Source organism: Nothobranchius furzeri, chromosome 4, assembly GCF_043380555.1.
Source record: "Nothobranchius furzeri strain GRZ-AD chromosome 4, NfurGRZ-RIMD1, whole genome shotgun sequence".
NCBI lineage: Eukaryota > Metazoa > Chordata > Actinopteri > Cyprinodontiformes > Nothobranchiidae > Nothobranchius > Nothobranchius furzeri.
In genome coordinates, this window is record NC_091744.1 from 54,480,492 (window position 1) to 54,505,565 (window position 25,074).

Below are 25,074 nucleotides of genomic sequence, written 5' to 3' on the forward strand. Positions count from 1 at the left end.
AATCTGAACACACACAAGAACATGATACCGTTTCCCCTTTAAGATGCAATGTGTGAAACCAGCAGGAATAAGCAGGACAGAAGGGCCAAGTTCTGATTTAGGGACAAAAAACCCTGGTACAAAATCTTTGTTCTGGTGCGACTCCAGACTGGCCCTGGAGGAAATATGAATAAAGTCCTATAGAATATAATTTTCTCTAATAAGTACATTTTACATTAAGAAAGTACATTTAATAATAAGGCTAAGTTGGTCATCACAGAAGAGAGAGTGAAAAAGGCACCCTGATATGCTCCCTACAAGGGAGACTGCTTGGATTTTTGGTAATTTTGGCACATTTTTTGAGCGGGAATCTGTAAATGAGTGAATTTTCTCTGATCTGTTTGGATGTGCTAGTCCATGTAGAGATGTTAGCTGAAAAGCTGGACACGTTGTTTTGTACAAATCTTCCCCCGTTTTTATTCTTACAAAACATCAGTCTATTAAAATCCTCTTCTGAATGTAATCTGTTTTGGTCCTGTTGTGTCAAAAGATTATTAGTCTCTATTACACTTAAGAAAAGGGACAAAAGAAGGAGATTGTTTAAAACAAGTCCAGATTGTTTTAGTGTCAAAGTGAGAAAAATGAAAACAAAGGCGGCTTCTTTTTCAGGGTTTGTTCATTATCTAGACACATTCATGTCATATGGGAATAACCTGTAGAGCGGCATAAGAATAAGAAATCTCATAAAGTTCAACAGAATCGGGTCACTGAGGGTGTGATAATGTATAACACATGATTTCAAGCCATGAGCACAGCCCCTAACAACACCAGTCATGTGAAGCAAATGGTCAGTTGTTACAAGGTAAAATCATTCTGCTTACATTTCTAATGTGATAATGTTGTTAACCATCTCTATGAAAATATGAGACCAATTCAAACCCATAGAAGTTTGGGAGAAGCCTGTTTTTTAAGTAAAAGCTGAGGTGACCAGTATTTTCAAGTAAGGTCGCCCCTGCAGCGGTTCCCACATGATCTAAATGCATCGGCTCCGGAATGTCAGGGGTCAGAAGTAGGGCACGGTTGTCAGTTTGTACCACTTGACCGTCTCCTTGTTGAGGTCAAAGTCTTTGAGTCTGAGCCTGATTCCACCCAGAAAGTAATTCTCACGTAGTGATTCAGCACTGAGCACGCTCAGTTGGAGTTCTCGCAGGCCCAGTGTTTCTTTGCTGTAGCCGCTGTACACCAGCTGAGGAGACAGACGTAAAACTAAGTAACTTCTTTACAGTTTTGCAATTAGAATGTATGTGAAGAATTAATGTGTTTAATGTTTCCTAACCATCTCATTAAAAGTGGGATTTCTGGTTTTCCTGGTGATCTTCGTCTTGCGTTTGGAAGTCTTGTGTGGATCTGGAAGCAGGTAGGTTTTTACATACGGGTTTGGTTCTGTTCCATCTTCGGCAACCTAAAGCGCGGAAAGAGGAAACACAGGTTAGTAACATGGAAGCAGCATCTATCTGATAAAACAGAATCTGTGGAGGTGTGCTTACCAGCTCTTTGATGTGCATGACCATGATAAAGAGGTTGCTGTTTCTGTACGAGATTGAGAGCTTCATTTCACCTTCCACCCGACCAGTTGGACTCGGTGGAGGTTCTGCAACATTCCAAGAAAACACATCCCACCCCAATCATGAATTATCACCAATCTGGAGTGTATGTGGTCTATCATGCAACATATTGTCTAAGTTAACTGTGCAACAGGAGGGGTTTCTCACTTATCAGGGTAAATCTGCTCTGATTTATTCAATTGGTCAAAATGATCACGGACCTCATTTATAATGTTTGCATATGCACAAAACTGGATCTGAAAATTGCACAAGTCTCTACGCAAAATTAGATTTATGGAAAAAAATGAAATGTGACAGGAAAATGTGCGCAATTTTTTAAATATTTTTAGACTTGTAGACCCCCCCACACACACAAAACTAACAGTGAGCACCCACCCATTCCTGAATTGAGAAGAAAAATGTGAACCTGAATGATAAGTTGCTTTTCACAGTATTCATAGGCACGTCCTATTACATTGCAATTACATTACACATTATACAGAATTATCGGACAAGCACCATGGCATGTCCATAACGCACAGCTCATGGTAAAGTGAAGGACAGTGTGACTGCTGAATAGACATTTAAATAGGGCAGTGGCACTCATGCATAATGCTTCTCAATAAATGTGAAGTGTGAAGATCACACCGATGGTAGAATCTGGATAGGGAGTTTTTAGAGGCCATTAAGACTTGTTCTCATTGTGAGGTGGTGGTGGGTTACAGGAGTGTGGACAAAGAAAGAACAAAGTTTCCCATCTGGGCCAGCACAGATCGAGCTGGGTAGCGTCGGTCTGGCTCCCGCACCAGTAGGATTTGTTCACACACACTTCTCAGGAACAAAGAGATCTTCGAGCAAGTGGGCGGGGCAAAAGACGGGCGGAAAAGTCCACGGTGTCTCCCTTAAACGAAGGCGGCTGTGAGCGTGTGTGTGTGCTCACAGCAGTGAGAAAGAGATAGCGAGCTGCTGCAGCTTCAGTCAGAGACGATGTTTACGTCTCAGCATTCCGAATGATAATGAATCGCGCATGCGGGAAGTCCCCGCTGGTTGATTCTATCCGCCGATCGGAGGCTCCCCTAACGGTAGGCATGTATTTGAGCCGGCCAATCAGTCGTAGTGGGCATGTTGGCCCGGACCAGCCAGAGGATAAGGGCTGAAAAACCACCTGGTAGGATAGGGAAAAGTACCTGGCCACACAGGTATCAAAACAATGTATGCAATGCGGGCCGGGCCGAGCGTTACCAGATTTAAAACCTCTTTGGAGTGTCCAGCTGGTTATGGAGCTGGTGTTTTCAGATGAATGAGGAACAGAATAAGGACCGTAAGCTGTGGATTTATCTGGCATTCATTCATGCTCTGGATATTCCCAGTAAATCCTGGAACGTGAGTTCAGCTCCAACATTCATCTTTGTTTTCCTCTCGTCCAACAAGGATGTTAGTAGCTCAGGCTAGCTCTGACAGTAACTAGGGTTAGATGATTGTGCAGTTAGCGTCAATTCAATTCAATTTTATTTATATTGCGCCAAATCATGACATGAGTCATCTCAAGGCACTTCACATAATAAACATTCCAATACAGGTCGGTTCATTAAGCCAATCATTAAAAATGTTTCCTATATAAGGAACCCAGCAAGGTTTTGGTGGCATACTCATCTATTATGTTCATTTTCTGAGCTGTAATAGTGTTATGGGTTCCCTCGTCTGTTTACCGCACTATACAGTTTTTGACCTGCAGTCCCCTTCTCAACATAAGGTGACTTTAACCTGTGTTGCTTTTAGGAAGTATCATGTAAACCCGCAGTTTAGGGACTTGAGCAATGGCAGATCCACCAAAGAAAGCTAGAAATCTCTTATCAGAGGAATCTATGAAAAGAACAAGAGAACGCGGTAGAGCAAGAGCAATAGCCAGAGTTAATATTGAGCCGGCTTTTCGTCGATGGAGAGCTCTTCTTGAAAGAACGGAATGTACTATGCACTCTGACCTAGCTGTGCTGTTAATAGATAGGTAAGTAATACATTATTTCACTGGGGCAATTGTTAGGGTGTTGAGCCGTATTGGTATTGGTAAAAGTTAACCGATAGCAATGCAGTTGCCTGAAAGTGGCTTCACTGTAACTTGTCATTTCTGTTCACCTAATATTTTAGTGTTGTGATCATTTCTATTAATAAATTTTATTTTTCACTTGTTGCCAGTGATGAAAGCGAGTCTGATGTGCTTGTTATTTTATTAAAGGTTGCACTCCCCAGGGCTTTTTGACCCTAATGGGCATCCGTTGGTACGGTCTTATTCCAACACAAACATACTGCTTGCTTGTAACAATTTTGGTATCTACTGCCCCCTATCGCCAGGAAAAATACACACTGTCACTTTAACCAACTCTACAGAGACCCATCTCCTGTTTGGTGTTGTAGCAGAGATTCATTTACAACACACCAACAGATCATGTTAGATCTTGTAGAAAACTAAACACTGCCTGGCCAAAAAAAGCTCGATTTGGTTTGATTATGGAACACAATCGCTGTGGCATTGTTTCTTTTGCTGGTTTAAAAAAGAACCAAGTAAGGCAGTTGGATGAAACAAACCGAACGAACGAACAAAAGATGTTTAAAGCAAAAGAGTTGTTTTTACCTTGTTTTTGCTGATGTTTCAACTAACACTGTAGTCTTTCTCAGAGCTTTGCCGCTGTTGGTGGCAAGACGTAAGGAAACGTGGACACATAACCATGAACAGAGACATTGGGGTCTAGATATTGCATAACGCATGGGACTGTGTCATCGGCGAGGAGAACGCGGACAGCAGAGGGCGACATTGTCCTCTGCTGTCCGCTGGTAAGCGGAGAAGGAAGTGACGCCACCAACAGCGGTGAAGCTCTGAGGAAAACTTCGGTGTTAGTTGAAATGTCATCAAAAACAAGGTAAAAACTACTTTTTGCTGTGTTAGAAAAAGAACCAACTAATGCAGTTGGATGAAACACAGAATAAACGTACAAGATGTTTAAAGCTTCTGCAGCGTCGCCAGATTTATTTCCATCCAGTGTTGCATTCATTTATCACCACATTCTTGCATTGATGATGGTAGAGTCTGACCGCTGCACAAAACCTTCTCCACCACGTCTCAAAGATTCTCAATGGGGTTAAGGTCTGGACTCTGTGGTGGCCAATCCATGTGTTAAAATGATGCCTCATGCTCCCTGAACCACTCTTTCACTATCTGAGCCTGATGAATCCTGGCATTGTCATCTTGGAATAAGCCCGTGTTATCAGGGAAGATGGAATAACCTGGTCATTCGGTACATTCAGGTCGTCAGCTGAACTCATTCTTGGAGCGCATCCTGTTGTTGAACCTAGACCTGACCAACTGCAGCAACCCCAGATCATACTTAAACCTAGGTGGTGACCTTTTTTGGCCAGCCAGTGTATATTTCATCCCTTCTCAACATAAGATGACTTTAACTTGAAATTTAAGCTTGAAAGGTATTGGATAAGATGTATATTTTCCAGTTTTTTTTTTTTTTTGTTTATTTAGTCACATTTTTAACAACAAAACCAAATAATAGTTCTTTCTTTGGACTTTTGGTTACTAAAAACGGTTTAAGGATGAAACTGAAACGAAAACATTATGAAATACCAAATACTTATAAATAACATGAAAGTGAAACAATTACCAGGTGCTCTGGGTGTGGCCTCTAAACCTTCCGTCTTCTCGTCTCGTGCAATCGGGTGAAAGAATGTGTAGATCAGGTCACACTGGAACAAAAGATCAGGCAACTTAATCAACAAGTCTCAGTCAATAGAGCTCCGGGAGTTGACGTCACAACTCCCAGCATGCAACAGTTCAAATCGAAACAACGCCATCTTGGCAGGCAGAAGCCCGCAGCTGGGCTATTTGTTGTCAGAAAACTCAAACGGGAAATATGGTAGATTCCTGTTGTGCCCCAGGATGCAGAACAGATGCGGACGACATAAGGGATGAGCCGTCTACAGGATTCCCCAAGTTCCGGAACGCCGCAAACGTCAGACCATTGCAATAAAATGCACTGGTCTCCAGGCTAAAATGAAACTGGGATCCCGAGAGTAAAGCAACCACTTCATATCAGGTACTTAAACCAGCGTTTCCTCAACTGTATATGGTATTTATTGTAAATGCTTTTATTACGATTCTTAGTGGGCTTCCTAAACTTATTTTGGCGTGCCTTTTTCTGTCTTATTACTCATAGCAACAAGTAAACATCACGTAAAACGTTGCCTCGTGAGCTCTGCGTGCTGCCGTTTACGTGTTTTATGATCACAGCAATTAACCGGCTAAGCTGTATTTAATTTTTAAGCAATGGTTGATCAATTATCAGATCACACATAAAAAGCACTTTGGATTGCTATTATCTGTCTCACCGAGACAGATCTCAGACAGATCCTGAGACGCTCCTGCCTGACATTTTTATTTTATTCACAGAAAAAAATCAGACTAGTGATTTCTCTTGGCGTTCAGTTTATACATTCAAACAGCACAGCGCTCTATTTAAACTTCTTACATGTATTTATCCATCCATCCATTTTCATCCGCTTATCCGGAGTTGGGCTGCGGGGGCAGTAGCGTCGAGAGGCCCAGACTTCCCTCTCCCCAGCCACTTGGGCCAGCTCCTCCGGGGGAATCCCAAGGCATTCCCCGGCCAGGTCCGGTAAGAAGTCCGCTCCGACAGCTTCTGGCATTTTTAAAAAGTATCCCAGGGGCACGGTAAGGGTCGGAGATGTTTAGTCGATTTAATTTCTGACTATATAAAACGATTTCTTCGGTTTTAAAGTGTGAAGTAAACTCCGACAGAGTAAAATCCAAGCCGATCCCGTTCATTTTGTTTACATTTGTTGCCTGCCAACATGGCGTCTACTCTCTGAGTCACGTGACGTCCGGAGCTCTATTACATGAGATCTTCAGCAATGAGTGTGTCTACCTGTGTGACCTCCGTTGAGCACTTCATCAAGTTGTGCACATAGCTGCTGAGCTCCAACTTCCTCTTGGCTGCCACTTCTTTAATATGGGTGCGGCCGAGAACCATTTTATTAGGAAAACTAGAAATTAAAGAACGTCAGAATACTTGAATTACTCTTTGCAAAGAATTAGCAAAACGTGCGTGGATGTTTCTGACATGTTAATGTAGGACAAGGTCTCCAAACAACAGGTTTTATCAGGAGGATAAAACCAGATCAGAATCATTGAGACCAGGTGGAGGTGATGTCCTACCATGGCAGCTTCCAAAGAGGAAAAAGGATGGTCAGTTTGTTGTGAAGCTCCTGAAACTCGTCAAAAGTACGAAAAACAAACTGAGGCTCAGTCTGACCGTCCCTGAGGATCCTCACCACGTAGGTCTGCTCAGAGAACAGTTTAGTTTAGCACAACCCTGATATGAGATGGAACACTAAACACAAATACAAGGGCAGCTGTGGGATTCACATAGTGCTTGTCAGGACTGTATCTCTTCTGGAAGGAGAAGATGGAGGCATGGACAATGCATCCCTCCTGCTTCATCGTGTACGTCTTTGGGGAGAAAGACAGGATCGGCTCATCGTTGGTAGGAAGGCCAGAGAATCGGAGCTGAGCGAGGTTGTGGATGAAGAAGTTAAACTTGGTGGCTATGCTTCCAAGACTGGATTCAATCAGCCTGTGGCAGAACGGAGAAAACATGGAGGAAAATCGTGAGATATCACTAAAACCCAAACGTTCTCAGCTGAAAACATGATTCACTTCAACATTTTCTGTTGTATGCATCCAGCCTGGTTTTGCTGGAACGGTTAACCCTGATGATGTTTTGGTTTGTTGCATGTGAGACCCAAAATAAAAACTGCATGCAGGAGGAAATATTTGGGTTAGGAAACACTCTGGGGAACAAAGAGCGAGAAGTTTTCTCTTTCTTTTATAGGAAAAGAAGCAGAGAGGAAGACTTCTGTGAATCATTTAAGCTGAGAGAACAAAAACAGCCACCTTGTGAAGAAGATGGTGGCTTCAGCATCTGTGTTGTGGGGCTGAAGGGCATCAAACACATACTTCAGATCCTGAGAGCCGGTCAGCTCTGGCAGGCCTGAGGATGTCATCTATGAGTGCACACGTAGAGAGACACAAGCATACAATATTTATGTCAATATACAAAACAAATACATGTGCTTCTTTATAAATGAAGTAAAATAGGTGACTATTTCCAGAATTCATTTACACTAAAATAATAACTATAAACAGACATTTCCAGGACAGCAATGAAGTAGGGGTGGGCGATATGGCCTAAAATCTATATTGCGATATAATTTGAAAAATATGCGGTAACGGTATATATTGCGAAATATGACTTTCTTTTGGATATATGTCAAAAACGACTGTTTCTAAACATACTCACATACCAGGTACATTGCAGCAGCAGAATAAACACACTTCAAAAAGTATAAAATGCCATTTTAAGAATATTTATTGTGCAAAAATCAAAAAGCTTTTCAAGTAATGTTTTCCCAAAAATGGAACACACCATTCTTTAATAAAAAATACAATTTTGGATATTTTAAATAAAAATACAAGTAAAAGTTAGCAAAACACAAGTTTTTCTAATAAAGTAAAAAATGTAAAACAAAAAACATTTTTCCTTCTTTCCTGATTACTTATTTATATTGCACAAAATAAAGCTGCACATATTAGAACTACAAACTCTCAACAGAACAAATTTCTAACCTGCAATATCAATTGCAAATATGAACAATAATCATCACTGTTTGTGCTCCTTGTCAGCAGTGATTAAACTTTCCTGCACATCAGAGGTTGCTTGCCAGGAACACCAGTTTGTTCAGTCTCAGGCTTCAGTGCAGATCTGGGACATGTTACTACCAAGCCCCCACAATGCGGGTGAAAAATTGAAGCAAATGTGGAAATGAAACAAATTGCAGTTCCACCCTCATCCACTAGGGGCTGGTACCAGAAGCGAGCAAATCCTCATTGACTCCCATGTTAAAAATACCAATTTCACAGCAGAAATAAACATGTTTACAGCCTGGTACCAAAACATGTGTTTTGTTTAAATGATCTAGTTTACACTCATGACAACTCTGAGGGGGGTGAATTTTTTTCTCACTCTTCTGTTTAAGTGTATTAAAAGCCTAAAATTCTGTATAATTAATGAGCATCAGACCCACGTGACCACAGAGCTAGCTCCGTGGAAAGGCCTCAGCCTGAGCCTCGGTCTGGCCTGGAAACTGTTCTGGAATTTTAAGTCTGTGCGTGTGTATTCTTCTTTGGATATTATTTGTGCAATTGTTGGACAAAATGACTTGATGTGGTATTAATTGCACTAATAGAGCGTCCAAGGAGTCTCCACTTCATTTTTTTCGTTAAGTAAAATTATATTTATGTATTTAGGTCACTGCCGAGCTGAGCTTAGATTTTAACATGTACTGTTTAACCATGAAATTTAAATGTAATAGGGTAAAACCCAGTGCATTTAACATAATGCTGCACTTTAGAAAATGGGTTGAAATATCACATGTTGGTGGAGCTGGGTTCCGACTATCGGCTCGTGGAGCTCTCGGGAGACCGATGTTTTCCACCCGTTTCTCCCCTCCCCGCAGCTCGGCGCATCTCTGTCTGATCGCGGCTTCTGTTTGCTGCGCGGGTTGCCAACTTATGGAGCTCTGGGATGGAAACCTTTCCACCCGGTTCTCCCCAGCAGCAGCTCTGCGCATCTCAGATCACAGCGGCGCTTGTCTGCTGTGCGGTTGCCGGCTTGTGGAGCTCTCGGAGACCTCTGTGTTCCACCCAGTTTTACCCAGCTGTCAGCCCGGCGTATCTCTGACTCAGAAGCTCTGGTGTTGTGCACAGTTAACTCCGGTTGTAGCTAGGTTGCTACCTCCGTTAGCTTAGCTCCCACCTCCGCGTTAGCTTTGGGTTAGCTTCAGGTTAGCTTGTAGCTAGTTCGACCGGGTGTCGTCAGTTGATCCCAGCCTTACAGTCCCACCCTCAGCTCCACCTCTCTTCCCTTTTGTGGAATTGTCTGGGCTTGACGGAACCTGTGACACGGTCAAAATGGCGGTGGTGGCCACCTCCCATTTGGCCTCAAAAACGTGTTATTGGAGCCTATGGAAACCCATTGTCCAATATTTATATGTCGATGGTTACTATGTTGCCACTGGTGCTGAATGCTCTTTCTGAGGGGGCACTCGTGGCAGGAATACAAAGGTATTTCTTGGCTAGGCTTGCCACCCAGAGAAAACTGGCCTGGATCGCAGCGCTCCTCCTCCACACGTTCCGCTGCTGTTTCTCACCAGTATCAGCTGATGGAGGGCTCTAGTTGCATTGCACCGTTCGAGTCAGCGGACACGGTAGGGTCGAGGAGGGGGGCGGGGCATGACACTTAGCCTGGCGGGTGGGCAGGCTTACAAAAGCGTTCAGGGAAACCCTGATATTGTTCTGCTCCACATCTGACTCCTTACAGCCAAACCAAGTCCAAATGACCGATGTTGCACCGGTCTTCTTTACGAGAACCTCCTCCTCCACAGGCTTCATGCTTTCAGCCTCAACAGATACCGCTTGATGATGACGTCAACATGCACTATTGCGATAGGTCGATATAGTCAAACTCTCTACCGATGGCCAAATTAATATCATTTCTACCGTATACCGTTTATACTGCTCACCCCTACAATGAAGCACAGATTTATTATGTTATAAAAGAAAAGGTTTTTCTCAGACGCTCATTAGTCACTCTGACTCCTGCAGGTGCAAAAGAAAACAGAAAAGCTTAGGCAGCAATAAATGAAGAACAAGGTCTCTCCCCACAACTCCACTTCCACAACTTCAACTAAAGCATGTGAGAAAATCTAAAATAACGCCTAAGCCTTTATGACAAACGGCACCGTACTGCTTTGTATGTGGGATCGTGCGTGCGTGTGCGTGTGTGTGTGCGTGTCCTCCCTCACCAAAGACAGCAAGTTGAGGAAAAGCCCAGAGTTCTTGCGGATGAGGTTGTAAGCCTGGCAGCAGAGGTCTACAAACAGCTGGAAGCGACTAGTGGGACGCTCGCCTCCGTTGATGACATACGCCATGTCAGAGGTCAAAACAAATGGAGCTCGGTCTCTGGTGGGAAAGAATGGATTAAGATTTAAGTTCTTCATATGACGGGCAAGACAAATGGCTGCAGGAGGTCTACAGACAGCTAACGGGTTTAAAAACCTTGAAAACCTCTAAGATTCGAGTTGTGGTAAAGAAGCAGGCCATGCATGAGAACATTCATTAACCCTGCAGCAGTTTCTCCTACACCTGAATTCAGTGACCCAAAAGAGGAGATCTGGATCCTTGTAAATTCAGAAAGTGACATAAAGAAACACTAAATTATTAGATAGCATTTACATGTAAGCTCCATCATCAAGTTTACATCAAATGAACTTTTGATGTCTGTGAAATCATTCTGGGTTACTTATATCAGTCTTATAATGAATGCCTTTTAAGTGTCTCCTTCATCTATGAAGGAGAAGAGCAGCCTGAACACTTTAGGGTTTGTGTGCTCAGAGGTGACTGGAGTCCAGTAGAGAGGAGTAGGACCTGGCTGCAGACATCAGCTGGCATGTCACCGGAATAACTTTCTAGCGAGAGCAAGATGGCGTGTCATTACTTTTACCGGAAAATCGACGAGCGAAAGACCTCGGCCGGAAATTGGCATTTTTTTGGCGGCTGCTTTTGTTTCAACCATACTCGGCGGGTTTCAAAGAGGAAAGGTAAGGATGAAATTAACTAATTGTTGCAACCGTTCTTAGTTCTTAAATGTAGGCACTATAGCATTTAAAGCTTTACCAGAGAATTATTTTTAAGGCACTGTGTTTCATAGCTAATTGTATCAATATTAACACGCAGTCTTAAAACTAATGCAGGGAGTTCACAAGCTAACACAAAAGTTACATCAATAAAGCAATCAGCAATTGTAGCTTAGCTTTAACTTAGCTATTTGATTTTTCTGGTCTCCCTGTTTGTTAAAACAGTTAAAGTAATATTAACTTCATATATAATTTAGATATGATATAAAGACCACGATTTCTAATACTGACTTGACTGAAACGTTATTAATACCCTTTTTTAATTAAAAAGCGTAGATTTTCAGAAGTTTGTAAGTGGTTTCAATCACTAGTTTTCATACGAGGCTAAAGTTAGCTTCCGATTTGGGAAATGGCTAAAGGGCCCAATTTTTATCTACTCTGACCATTTTTAATCTGCTCTAGCTCAAAAACTACAACACATAAAGTCTTGAAACCTGTTCTAGATTATTCTAAGCTCGTAGCAGAATGCAAAAAACATAGTTTGTGATTATATCCATCTATCCATCTATCCATCTATCCATCTATCCATCCATCCATCCATCCATATATATACATATATATATATATATATATATATATATATATATATATATACATATTTATATATGTGCTACTGTCATAAAAATTCCCTGTCTGAAGGACAAAGGGATTTAATATTCAATTTTCATGCAACGTAGGCAACGACATTACTTAAAAGTTTGCCAGTCCAGATTTGAAGAGAAAAAAATCTGAAATAAAAAGCTGTTTCCAGTAAGTTTTCTTTAAAAAAAACTACTTCCTGTGAAAGTTATGACTTCTGGTTAAGGTAATGACCCGATGTCCAATCAAATGACCTGTTTAACTAAGGATTGTTTGGTGTGAACCTCCACAATTCCTGATGAAGGTCTCTGACTGAAAGCTTGACCAATAAACTCCTACATCGCAGATTGACGTGTGCAGATTCTTATTTTGTTTATGATCATTACAGGGAGTGCAGAATTATTAGGCAAATGAGTATTTTGTCCACATCATCCTCTTCATGCATGTTGTCTTACTCCAAGCTGTATAGGCTCGAAAGCCTACTACCAATTAAACATATTAGGTGATGTGCGTCTCTGTAATGAGAAGGGGTGTGGTCTAATGACATCAACACCCTATATCAGGTATGCATAATTATTAGGCAACTTCCTTTCCTTTGGCAAAATGGGTCAAAAGAAGCACTTGACAGACTCAGAAAGGTCAAAAATAGTGAGATATCTTGCAGAGGGATGCAGCAGTCTTAAAATTGCAAAGCTTCTGAAGCGTGATCATCGAACAATCAAGCGTTTCATTCAAAATAGTCAACAGGGTCGCAAGAAGCGTGTGGACAAACCAAGGCGCAAAATAACTGCCCATGAACTGAGAAAAGTCAAGCGTGCAGCTGCCAAGATGCCACTTGCCACCAGTTTGGCCATATTTCAGAGCTGCAACATCACTGGAGTGCCCAAAAGCACAAGGTGTGCAATACTCAGAGACATGGCCAAGGTAAGAAAGGCTGAAAGACGACCACCACTGAACAAGACACACAAGCTGAAACGTCAAGACTGGGCCAAGAAATATGTCAAGACTGACTTTTCTAAGGTTTTATGGACTGATGAAATGAGAGTGAGTCTTGATGGGCCAGATGGATGGGCCTGTGGCTGGATTGGTAAAGGGCAGAGAGCTCCGGTCCGACTCAGACGCCAGCAAGGTGGAGGTGGAGTACTGGTTTGGGCTGGTATCATCAAAGATGAGCTTGTGGGGCCTTTTCGGGTTGAGGATGGAGCCAAGCTCAACTCCCAGTCCTACTGCCAGTTTCCGGAAGACACCTTCTTCAAGCAGTGGTACAGGAAGAAGTCTGCATCCTTCAAGAAAAACATGATTTTCATGCAGGACAATGCTCCATCACATGCGTCCAAGTACTCCACAGCGTGGCTGGCAAGAAAGGTATAAAAGAAGAAAAACTAATGACATGGCCTCCTTGTTCACCTGATCTGAACCCCATTGAGAACCTGTGGTCCATCATCAAATGTGAGATTTACAAAGAGGGAAAACAGTACACCTCTCTGAACAGTGTCTGGGAGGCTGTGGTTGCTGCTGCACGCAATGTTGATGGTGAACAGATCAAAACACTGGCAGAATCCATGGATGGCAGGCTTTTGAGTGTCCTTGCAAAGAAAGGTGGCTATATTGGTCGCTGATTTGTTTTTGTATTGTTTTTGAATGTCAGAAATGTATATTTGTGAATGTGGAGGTGTTATATTGGTTTCACTGGTAAAAATAAATAATTGAAATGGGTATACATTTGTTTTTTGTTAAGTTGCCTAATAATTATGCACAGTAATAGTCACCTGCACACACAGATATCCCCCTAAAATAGCTAAAACTACAAACAAACTAAAAACTACTTTCAAAAACATTCAGCTTTGATATTAATGAGTTGTTTGGGTTCATTGAGAACATGGTTGTTGTTCAATAATAAAATGATTCCTCAAAAATACAACTTGCCTAATAATTCTGCACTCCCTGTAGAAAGAAATTCTGAAATTCTAATTGTTTTTACAAGTTTAAAACATGATGGCAGGTCATGTAAAGCTCTGATTTACTGATGCAATATACTCATGAAGGATGTTTGACCTTCTCTGTTAATAAGGATGCAATAAAAATAAACAAATGTTGTTGACAGCCTGGTCCATTCTTCAGACCAAAGCACACATCATCTGAAGAGACCACATGTGGCCACATTTGTACCTTTTGAAGCTGCCAAACATCTGAGCATGACCCAGGAACTTCCCAAAGTCAATGTGAAACATGTGGCCAGTGGAGCGCAGCATGATGTTGTCATTGTGGCGATCACAGATACCAAGTACGTAGGTCGCTACGCAGCAGCCAGCGCAGGAGTAAATGAAGTTCTCTGATGCCTAAAGGTGGAAGAGAAGCGTTTAGGTTAGCAAGGTTTTACCATAATGCGGTCTAACACTCAAATTACTTAAATTTAGCTTTTTAAGGGCTAGGGTTAGAGGTTTAATTTATAAAACTTTGAATAGAATCTTTAACTAATTAATTCTCTGATCTATGAAACACTGCATACACACAGAGAACATAATACACACAATACAACCAATTATATTTAACAGATGTGGGTTTAAACTAGGGATGTCCCGATCAGGTTTTTGTTGCCTTCGAGTCCGAGTCATTTGATTTTGAGAATCTGCCGATACCGAGTCCCGATACAATACTTTTGATACATAAAAAACAAAAGACAAAAAAAAAAAAGAAAAGAAAAGGAAGAAACAGTTCCAGAATGTTCCTTATTTTTTATTTAATTACCTTTTTATTTTAATGTTTAACAACAATCACTTCTGTGAGGTAGCTTGAACAATCAAGTAATAAATAACATAAATTCTTCACTTTTGGACTTTATTGCAAATATAAAAAGTCTAATATAAAAACAGATGGCACTTCAACTTAAAATACCTGGCAGGGGTCTATTTCGCCCTGGCCCCCAAAATGCTTAGATACGTCTCTGGGCATGGGACGGAGTTTTGAACAGTGTTGCCAACTCAGCAACTTTGTCACCGTTCCTAACGACTTTTTTTCCAAAAAGTGCCTAGCGACATTTCTCAGGACCCGTTGCTACTTTCTGTAGAACTTTCTTGTAGATATTCCCTACAGATTAGCAACAAAGAAACCATTTCCACTCTGAACCGTTCTTCCGGGAGTAAGGAAAGAGGACGATAATCTGCACGTGCACGAGGACTGACCAATCATAAACCGTTTTCGGCTGGGCGAAGACAAAGGTACAACTGCAGAGCTGGAGACCGCCGACGTACGTCTGCTGCTGCTGCAGGCTCACGCTTCTACTAGAGACGGTGCGGGCGTCAACCTGCCACCTCTGGTTCTGCAGCCGTCAGACACTTTGGTTTTTCCTACATTTGGCAAATAAAGTCAACGGGAGTTTCAACTACCGTCCCGTTTACACACGCAGCTCTGTGGCTCATCTGAATTTCCTTCAGTGACACAGGGATGGTTACACTATGAGACACCTGCTCCCCTTTGCTCGGTGCGCCGTTATTACCACGATGGAGAGAATACACAACAGAGCAGCTGAGAAACTTTGAAGTGTAAAAAACCAGCTTTTTAGGAAAATGTCTGTGAGAATGAGGAGAGCAGGTCTGAGTTATATCCTACAACAGAACTGTTTGGATCACCACACCATATCTGTCTTAATGTCCCTTTATTGATACTTTTGGAATTAATTTTAAATAACAAAGCAATTTGGGCCATTTTAATCATACTAATCAATAACATTAACACATAAAATAGTTTTTTTATTTTCCTCCCTTTTAGTTCTAAAAAGACCATCATGTTTTTAAAATCTTCAGTACATACATACATACATACATACATATATATATATATATATATATATATATATATATATATATATTTTAGAAGCTATGGGGAAAATGAAAGCCAATCTGGCGTGATGACATCATGAATATGCAAATTAGCATTTGACATCATCTGGCGACATCTGGGTGAGTTTCTGGGTCAACTTCAGCTACTTTCTATCAGGGGAAGTTGGCAACACTGGTTTTGAAGATGATCTGAATTGTATCAACTATATAAAAACTACATGCTGATAACTTATTGCTTCATACAGGTACAAACGTGTAATGGGATCAATCTATCTACATTTTATTTTTTAAGAACTTTGTTTTGTTTTCTTGGTTTTTATTTTCCTGCCTTCCTGTCCTGTCTGTCTCTGCTCTTCCTGCATCTCCCAGTCCTCCAGAAAAACTCCTGCCTGCTTCCTTCTTTTTCACCTCACAAGTAACTTTTTAACTAGCAGATCAAATTGATCTATTGACCGCAAAAAAAGCGGAGTGTGTGCCGCGCTGCCCGGCTGCGCCAGTGACGGGCGTTGCAGCGCGAGCGCGACCAGACGTCATGCTCAAATACAGACAGAACTTACCAGAGAGAAAATGAACAGACACGAACGACTGTGTGTTAATTACATATTTTTTGGTGACGCCACTTGGAAACTTAGGAAATGTTACTGTGGCCGTGTGCACAACGCAGCTGGAGTTCGTGAATAATCAGCGGTCTGCCTGCCGCTCTGCTCAAACGAATCCCCGCTACTCTGAGTTCATATAAATAATATAATAAAGGTAGAAACTGGATCTCTTTTGTGCTCCTTCTGGGTGTGTAAGTTAAGGGCATCAGGGGAGCCTGACAACCTTTAAGGAGAACCAAGTTCCTCTCCTGTAATTTGAACCCAGTATCCGAGCCCGGATCTGGAAGTAAACCCGAGTCCCGATCAGTCTGAAACCACGTGATCGGGGCCGATTTCCGATCATGTGATCGGGACATCCCAGTTTAAAGTTAATCTACGTAACTAAACGCTGTTCAGAGAGTACCTTCTCATATTCATCCTCAGCAGGATTGTATTTGCGAAGCCATTCTGCCAGAGGCTTATCCTTGAAAGATCCGGTGACTCCATATTCTACCTGAATCTTTCTGAGGGTGTCAGAGAACGGCACCAGCTCCACCATACCTGCACAATATGAGAGCTTGAATCAACATAAAAACTCACCTATGAATGAAGCTCTCTGTGGTAGAGCTAAATGAATGCTTAACTAAGCAGAGTAGAACTTTTGCTCAGTTACCTCTGTCCTTGCCAGTGGAGACACATTTAAAGTGTACCATGCGGAGATCCAGCCCCTCCTGCAACCAGATACGGTCCATAATGCGAATCATCTGCAGAGCCAGCATGTCCTGCCTCAGGTCTTCTCCCACCTGACACACACACACACACACACACACACACACACACACACACACACACACACACACACACACACACACACACACACACACACACACACACACACACACACACACACACACACACACATTGAGATCGACAGGAGTAACACAGTGGCCCTCAATTTGGCCACCAGAGGGCGCAGTGTGCTGATGAGAAGAAATGGAAACGCAGCTTGTTGCAACAAGCCTGGATGTACTTGAGGACTCCCTGGCCTAAACTAGTGAATAATGATTGTGGTGTATATAGTAGAACCAGCTCCCTAGAACCTCTTATGAGTGAATTATTTTGAACCTTGTTCTGTTCTCTGAGTGTAAACGTACTCATTACCTTAAACATGACGTTGATCTCCTCTCCCAGAGGGTCGGCATTAACCAAGGCCAGCTTTAGGGGAACTGCGTTGGAGCTGAAGAAGGAACAGGCCTTCATGCAAACACAAGAATTATTATTTAATCAGTCAGAGCACCTTTCAGGAACACTTCTGCTTCTGTTTTCCAACAAATTCAAGAACAGACTTGCTTATCTTCGTTTTTTCCTAAGAGATAAAATCCAGAATGCTGGGACGGATTCTCATTCAACCAGGCAGCAGCGACTTGTAACAAACCAAATCGGTGCAAACTGGACTTTAACTCACACACCTGAAGCTGTTGGGTTATTACTTCCTTTTAAACATGAAGTTGTGCTGGACCAGATGCTTGATGCTTTTACACTGAAGTATCAAAACTGAACTCAGGCAACATTTGATTGACCTGAGCCTTACAAGAAACGCATAAGAGGTCTATATTTACTTAAACTAGATGTTTACTGCCTACAAGCTGCTGATCCATAAAAGATGATTGATGATTAACACCCCCCCCCCCCCCAACCCACCCCCCCACAATATTTTGGGTCTATTTAATGATTTTAAACACCCACAGTTCCATTAGAGCCAAGCAGAGAAACTTTTATCTCAAAAATTTCCAACAAAATCATCAAGTTTCTCTCCTTCTGTTTCCAGAGCATTATGTTTGGTTCATTTGTGATTCCAGATCCACCTTCATGTTCAGCTCTTTAGCCACCAGACTGGGACTGAGAGGAAGTCTGCAGCGGTTTCTCTGGAATAAGTTCTGAACATTCTCAAGTCCCTCCTGGAGGGCGACCTAAACAGACACAAACATACAACATAAACGTAAATCCAGCACACACTTTAAAAATCACGTATATTTAGCTAGTGAACTACCTGCCGTGTGGACCCCCCAGCCTGCCGGACCCTCTCAGCCACAATTCCCAGCAAAGTGACCAGGTTAGTCTGTTTCTCCAGTTCGGCCCTCAGTTTACTTCCACACAGACACAGCAGGGAACCCATAACCTGCTCATAGCGCCACCACCAGGCAGGGTCCTGCATGGCATCCTTCAGCAGCCTGAGGAGACATCACACCAAACTCACATTAAGAAATAAATGCACCGCCTGTTTACTTGTCTGATGAATAAATCGTTTCAGAAGCTTGTAAATTTAGATGTGATGGAGCTGCTACTGCACATCAGACTCTGGGGGCTTTTAATCTCCTTTCAACACATTTTTATTCTCTGGTTTTTATTGCAGTTTGAGATGCTGTGTGTGTTGTATGTATGCATATGTTAGGTTTGTGTTATTTCAGTTCTGCTGCAGACTGACCAGTACAGGTGGTGGGCTATGATGATGTTGCCTTGTGCTCTGGATAACAGGAACATGACCAGAGCATTCTTTAGGTGACACTCAAACTTTATTGCCTGAAAGAGCCGAGAGAAGCATTTTTAACTATAATTGTAGAACTTGTGAATAAAAAGGAGAAGTTTCTTTAAAGCGTGTATACCTGTACGAGCTGAGGAAGGTAGTCAGCCAGCTCATCATCACTGCTTTCCTCAATCCAGCTTACTGCCACACTTCTCACTTCAGTATCTGCAAACCTATATGATCGCAATTAATCAAAGTCAAGTTTCCAGAACCAGAACCCCTCCGCACATTCTGAGATTTATATATTTATCACACGTATAGTGGGGCAAAAAAGTATTTAGTCAGCCACCGATTGTGCAAGTTCTCCCACTTAAAATGATGACACAGGTCAGTAATTTTCATCATAGGTTCACTTCAACTGTGAGAGACAGAATGTGAAAAAAAAAATCCATGAATTCACATAGCAGGGTTTTTAAAGAATTTATTTGTAAATCAGGGTGGAAAATAAGTATTTGGTCAATAACAAAAATTCAACTCAATACTTTGCAACGTAACCTTTGTTGGCAATAACAGAGGTCAAACGATTACTATAGGTCTTTACCAGGCTTGCACACACAGTAGCTGGTATTTTGGGCCATTCCTCCATGCAGATCTTCTCGAGAGCAGTGATGTTTTGGGGCTGTCGCCGAGCAACACGGACTTTCAACTCCCTCCACAGATTTTCTATGGGGTTGAGGTCTGGAGACTGGCTAGGCCACTCCAGGACTTTCAAATGCTTCTTACGGAGCCACTTCTTTGTTGCCCGGGTGGTGTGTTTGGGATCATTGTCGTGTTGGAAGACCCAGCCACGTTTCATCTTCAAAGCTCTCACTGATGGAAGGAAGTTTTGGCTCAGAATCTCATGATACATGGCCCCATTCATTCTGTCCTTAACACGGATCAGTTGTCATGTCCCCTTAGCAGAAAAACAGCCCCAAAGCATGATGTTCCCACCCCCATGCTTCACAGTAGGTATGGTGTTCTTGGGATGCAACTCAGTATTCTTCTTCCTCCAAACACGACAAGTTGAGTTTATACCAAAAAGTTCTACTTTGGTTTCATCTGACCACATGACATTCTCCCAATCCTCTGCTGTATCATCCATGTGCTCTCTGGCAAACTTCAGACGGGCCTGGACATGCACTGGCTTCAGCAGCGGAACACGTCTGGCACTGCAGGATTTGATTCCCTGCCGTTGTAGTGTGTTACTGATGGTGACCTTTGTTACTGTGGTCCCAGCTCTCTGCAGGTCATTCACCAGGTCCCCCCGTGTGGTTCTGGGATTCTTGCTCACCGTTCTCATGATCATTTTGACCCCACGGGATGAGATCTTGCGTGGAGCCCCAGATCGAGGGAGATTATCAGTGGTCTTGTATGTCTTCCATTTTCTGATAATAGCTCCCACAGTTGATTTTTTCCACACCAAGCTGCTTGCCTACTGTAGATTCACTCTTCCCAGTCTGGTGCAGGTCTACAATTATTTTCCTGGTGTCCTTCAAAAGCTCTTTGGTCTTGGCCATAGTGGAGTTTGGAGTCTGACTGTTTGAGGCTGTGGACAGGTGTCTTTTATACAGATAATGTGCTCAAACAGGTCCCATTAATACAGGTAACGAGTGGAGGACAGAAAAGCTTCTTAAAGAAGACGTTACAGGTCTGTGAGAGCCAGAGATTTTCCTTGTTTGAAGTGACCAAATACTTATTTTCCACCCTGATTTACAAATAAATTCTTTAAAAATCCTGCCATGTGAATTCATGGTTTTTATTTCACATTCTGTCTCTCACAGTTGACGTGTACCTATGATGTAAATTACTGACCTCTGTCATCATTTTAAGTGGGAGAACTTGCACAATCGGTGGCTGACTAAATACTTTTTTGCCCCACTGTATCTGTTACGTGTGAGTACCGAGAACAGAGCATACTTTGAGTCAAGCAGCTCCAGTGCAGTGACTAGGGGCAGGGCGGGCCAGTGGTGCAGCAAGGAGTGGATGTGAGCCATGCTGGCCCAGTCCCAGCTGGGGGCGCTGGCTAACACTTTGGGGAGGCTGCTGGGGTGGTCCCTCCGACAGTGGAGCCGATGGTCCCATAGGAGTTGGTGATCAGACCGCTTCAATCTGGAGACCGAGAACGAACTTTACTATAAAAAGAACAGATTCTGACCACCAGCATGATCGACATTTCTGCTTCAAAATGACTTTTCATTTCCTCTGAAATGTGTTTCTGTGTAAAAGTTATAAATAAACAATCTCTTCCAAACTGAGGCTGTTCAGAAATCCATCTACAACGGATGATATAATAAATATTAATAACTGTTAAACAGAAACACACTTTGAAGTGTCTGAAATGTTCCTTCAAGCGTTTACAGAAGCATCAGGAAAATGTGGCTCTACAAGTCATGTTACCACAGAAGGATAGTCACAGGCAGTGAGAAAGGCCTCTGTGCTACGGTGCCAGCTAAGTCACAGTGATACTGGCAGTGAGGAGAGGAGATTTGGATGGCAGCAAGCATTAAAATGTGTTTAGCAGGGCCTGAAGCAGCTGGGTGAAAACAGACAACACACATTTTATAGGAAGCAGTGGAAAAGTCAGAGGAATCAGTTAAAACCTCTTTCTAATACCGATAAGTCCTGTGGATTTAAGGTGGTCTGAGGGAGATGTGTCAGTTAAGAAGTGGTCTGCAGGTAAACTTAGTCAGCAAAGCCGTTACGTTGCACACAAATTAATCTAACATAATTTTTTTTATTCTTGACCCTCACAGACATTTTAAATATAGAAAATTATAAAATCCAGTGCTTGCTTCTAATCTCTTTTGTGTGCACTAGCAGCACATCTGTTTAAAAACTCATCACACGATTTCATCTGAAGTTCGTCCAGCAAACTAAATGTTTTACAGCTGGTGTGATGAAAACAACAGAGGAGAGCGGTGAACTGATTTGCTGAGATGGGGTTTTCTGTATCTAGATCACCTTTTCACAGAAGAAATATTTTTTTTCTACCCAAAGTTGGAGGCTCGGCTGCAGATTTTCTCCAGCTTCCGTTTGAGGTCTGGATCCAGTTCCTCCAGTGTGTGGGGCTCAGGATTGGGCTTCTCTTTGGGTCCAACGTATAAAACATCCACTGCTGATTCTGGGAAGTCCACCTGCCGGTAACAAATACAAAAATGTTAGCAATGATTTCTTCTTCAACAGCTCTTAGATTTTCTATATCATTAGGGTAAAATCTCAGCTTTAGTGTGAACACATGAATTTACCAGCGTGGGAAGCCCTAGCATTTGGCTTTTTGAACAAATACTAAAAAGCAGGGCAGATTAAACTCCCTGTGCGTCATCCACTCAGGTTGGTGCTCTACAGCTGGAGGACATTCAGAATAAGAAGCAGGAGAGCTGGGACACTAAACCAAGTATAAATATTAACGTTTCAACACCTCATGTGTCTTCAGAGTTTCAAACTCTGGTGAAGGCACATAAGGTGTTGAAACGTTAAGTTTTTGTTTTTTGCACCGTTAAAATATTTATACTGATTTGAGTGTTCCAGCTCTCCTGCTTCTTACTAAATTGCAGGGATTTGATCTTGGTAATGTTTTAAAATACCACATTTCCTCTTGTTCTTTATCTTTCAGATTTTCCCTTCAGGGGTCGCTACAGTGTCATAATCTGTTCATCTCAATTCTGTTTATTTATATGGCACCAACACAAGTCATCACAAGGAACTTTACAAAGCAAACATTCCAACTGAACCTACTAAACACTGCATTCATTAATCCAGTTAGTTAAACGTTTTCAAAAGAAACCCAGCAGATTACAGCAATCCCCCATACTCAGCAAGCATGTAGCGACAGTGGAGAGGAAAGCTTCCCGTTAACAGGAAGAACCCTCCAGCAGAACTTGGCTCAGTGTGAGCAGCCATCTGTCACGACCCACCGAGGGTTTGAGAAGACAGACCAGATCCACCAAAAATCAGATGAATTGGAGAAGGAGAACTTTCGATGTTAAAGAAGGCAAAACGTTCATAGCAGGTGATGTGTTTAGTGGGTCAGACAGAAGACCTTTAATTACATTTTGTGGACTTTCTGATGGTGAAGAATGAACAGTAATCAAATCTTGAAGTAACACATGCACAAACTCGTTTTTCAGCATCACTCCTGGCCAGGATGTTTATTATTATGGCAACCTTACAAAGGTGGGAAAAAGAAATCCGACAGTCACTCCATTACTATTATGTTACACTGGGTACTATTACTCAGATACAACGGTGGAGCTTCGGACAAACACTAACAACAAACATCATTTCACTAACCTGTAGTATGATTCTTTCTGTGGATCCCCTCTTGCGGTTGCTTGCAGGACCGGCAGCAGCAGCTCCCTGTGGAGACGTCCACAAACATAACAACCTGGAGCCTCCCGCAAGTACTCTGTCAAACACAGACAGCAGTTAACAACAGAGAAAGAAATCTATTCTTTAAATGAGTTTGTTAATATTGTTCCAAGGAGCATTTGAAGGTTGAAGAGTATGAATGTTTTTAACTCAAGAAAAGGAAATGAAATAAATTACTCTAATATATGTTTAGACTGTTTAAAATGAGCAAAATAACCAAGTGTCTTGTTAAACAGATTCAGTCTCCTCACCTTCTGAAGTCAAAGAGAGGCATGGAGACTTTGCCCAGAAGCTCTGGAGCTTTCCTCTGTTTGTTGGAATCAGGTGAGCTGCTGGCATTCTGGTTCAGAACTCCAAACAGGGTCAAGCTGAGTATGGACTCTAGTGGAAGCACAGCAACCGCCATGGGGAAAATAATCCTTGGAGAAAGAAGGGTAGTGTGAGCAGCTTGGAAGGATGATGGAAACAGGCATTTTTCAAACAGAAGGTAAACAACAGTACTTACAGCTCATCCCATTTGATGTGGTAGAAGAAGCTTTTGTACGTGCCCACTCTCTTAGAATGAACCGGCTTAAAAAGGTTCTTCCCATTGTGGGTGAGCGAACACATCAGGAAGTACTTCTCAAAACTGAAATGACACATTTACATTGATGGTTGATCATCTACAAGCATGCCATCAAAAGTAACAATGGAAGGCTAATCTAATTCAAACATTAAGATTTTTTTTTTCTATGGGTACTGATGTTTGCAGCTATTACAGTTACTAATGTACAGGCAAACTAATGCCCCTTTTCCAATGCCACTACTTAGCGTAAGGTGAATGGGGTTGGTCTGGTTGGGCAGCCTTTTACAACAGCATGGATTGATATTATCACCCAATTTTTCAGTAACTGATTTGGTGGTTCCGAGCATGCTGAGCTATTCTGAAATGCCATTGTTTGGCAAGGGGGTGGAGTGACTGGTTGCTCCAAAGCTTTCCGCTTGTTCATCTACGGACACACCACTTGCAGTAGAGACTAGAAGGGTCCGATGCATTGTGGATTGGGTGGTCTGATCCCTAGAAACTACTTATGGGATTTGGGACAAGGAATGTCATGTCACTGGTGGGGGAAAAGCGGAAGCTTGTGAATGAGGTGGAGCTGTACCGGCCAGAAATAGTTGGACTCAACGCACAGCATAGGGAGCCTATATCATGCCCATCTACTTTCGGACTATGGGTCCCCAGGAGAACAAAAAAATGAACGCAAGTCAACGGGGCTAAAAATGCTATTTTTATCTAATTCTGCTTGTTACCTGCCATGGATTTCACATTTGATGTCCGTGAATTTAAAAGAAACATTTTGATACCAAGAACGCGCTTATTTTCAGGGGGAAACACTATTTTAGGTTTTGTGTGAAAATAAGTCCAGGACTACAAATGTGCTTCACAAAAGTGACATCATCGAACCAGACACGGAGAAAACTGAGGGAAAAGGGCTGTAAGTTCAGCAAACTTCCCACAGGAGGAAAGAATCACATAAATCTGGTCATTTGGTAAGTAGCAGCTACGCTAGGGGGGAGGAGCTTATGTGGTGATGTCACATATGCGACGTTTCGATGTAGTCGTGCTAATTACAAACTTTTACTAGCTGATAAATCTCAAAGTATGTGACTGGCATGGTCGAAACACCCGTCATTACTTTTCATTTCAATTGGAGTACAACATATGTGCGATCCAGGGCGTAAGG

At 42.2% G+C, this 25,074-nt stretch overlaps 1 protein-coding gene across 1 annotated transcript in view; it reads right to left on the reverse strand.

Annotated features, from left to right (window-relative positions):
- Positions 1-637: 637 nt before the first annotated feature.
- Positions 638-25,074, reverse strand: part of pik3c2a (phosphatidylinositol-4-phosphate 3-kinase, catalytic subunit type 2 alpha) — a 101,142-nt gene continuing 76,705 nt past the window's right edge. Inside the window, exons 12-33 of the mRNA XM_015963847.3 lie at positions 23,853-23,975; positions 23,599-23,766; positions 23,270-23,384; positions 21,971-22,113; positions 20,897-21,088; positions 19,077-19,170; positions 18,899-18,993; positions 18,464-18,644; positions 18,279-18,383; positions 17,575-17,667; positions 17,087-17,216; positions 16,838-16,974; positions 14,166-14,335; positions 10,527-10,683; positions 7,558-7,667; positions 7,030-7,237; positions 6,820-6,944; positions 6,530-6,647; positions 5,249-5,330; positions 1,527-1,630; positions 1,316-1,441; positions 638-1,225 (exon numbers count right to left, since the gene is read on the reverse strand). Of these exons, the coding sequence (XP_015819333.1) occupies positions 1,043-1,225; positions 1,316-1,441; positions 1,527-1,630; positions 5,249-5,330; positions 6,530-6,647; positions 6,820-6,944; positions 7,030-7,237; positions 7,558-7,667; positions 10,527-10,683; positions 14,166-14,335; positions 16,838-16,974; positions 17,087-17,216; positions 17,575-17,667; positions 18,279-18,383; positions 18,464-18,644; positions 18,899-18,993; positions 19,077-19,170; positions 20,897-21,088; positions 21,971-22,113; positions 23,270-23,384; positions 23,599-23,766; positions 23,853-23,975 (2,959 nt within the window). The 3' untranslated portion in view covers positions 638-1,042. The remainder of the gene's footprint in view (positions 1,226-1,315; positions 1,442-1,526; positions 1,631-5,248; positions 5,331-6,529; positions 6,648-6,819; positions 6,945-7,029; positions 7,238-7,557; positions 7,668-10,526; positions 10,684-14,165; positions 14,336-16,837; positions 16,975-17,086; positions 17,217-17,574; positions 17,668-18,278; positions 18,384-18,463; positions 18,645-18,898; positions 18,994-19,076; positions 19,171-20,896; positions 21,089-21,970; positions 22,114-23,269; positions 23,385-23,598; positions 23,767-23,852; positions 23,976-25,074) is intronic.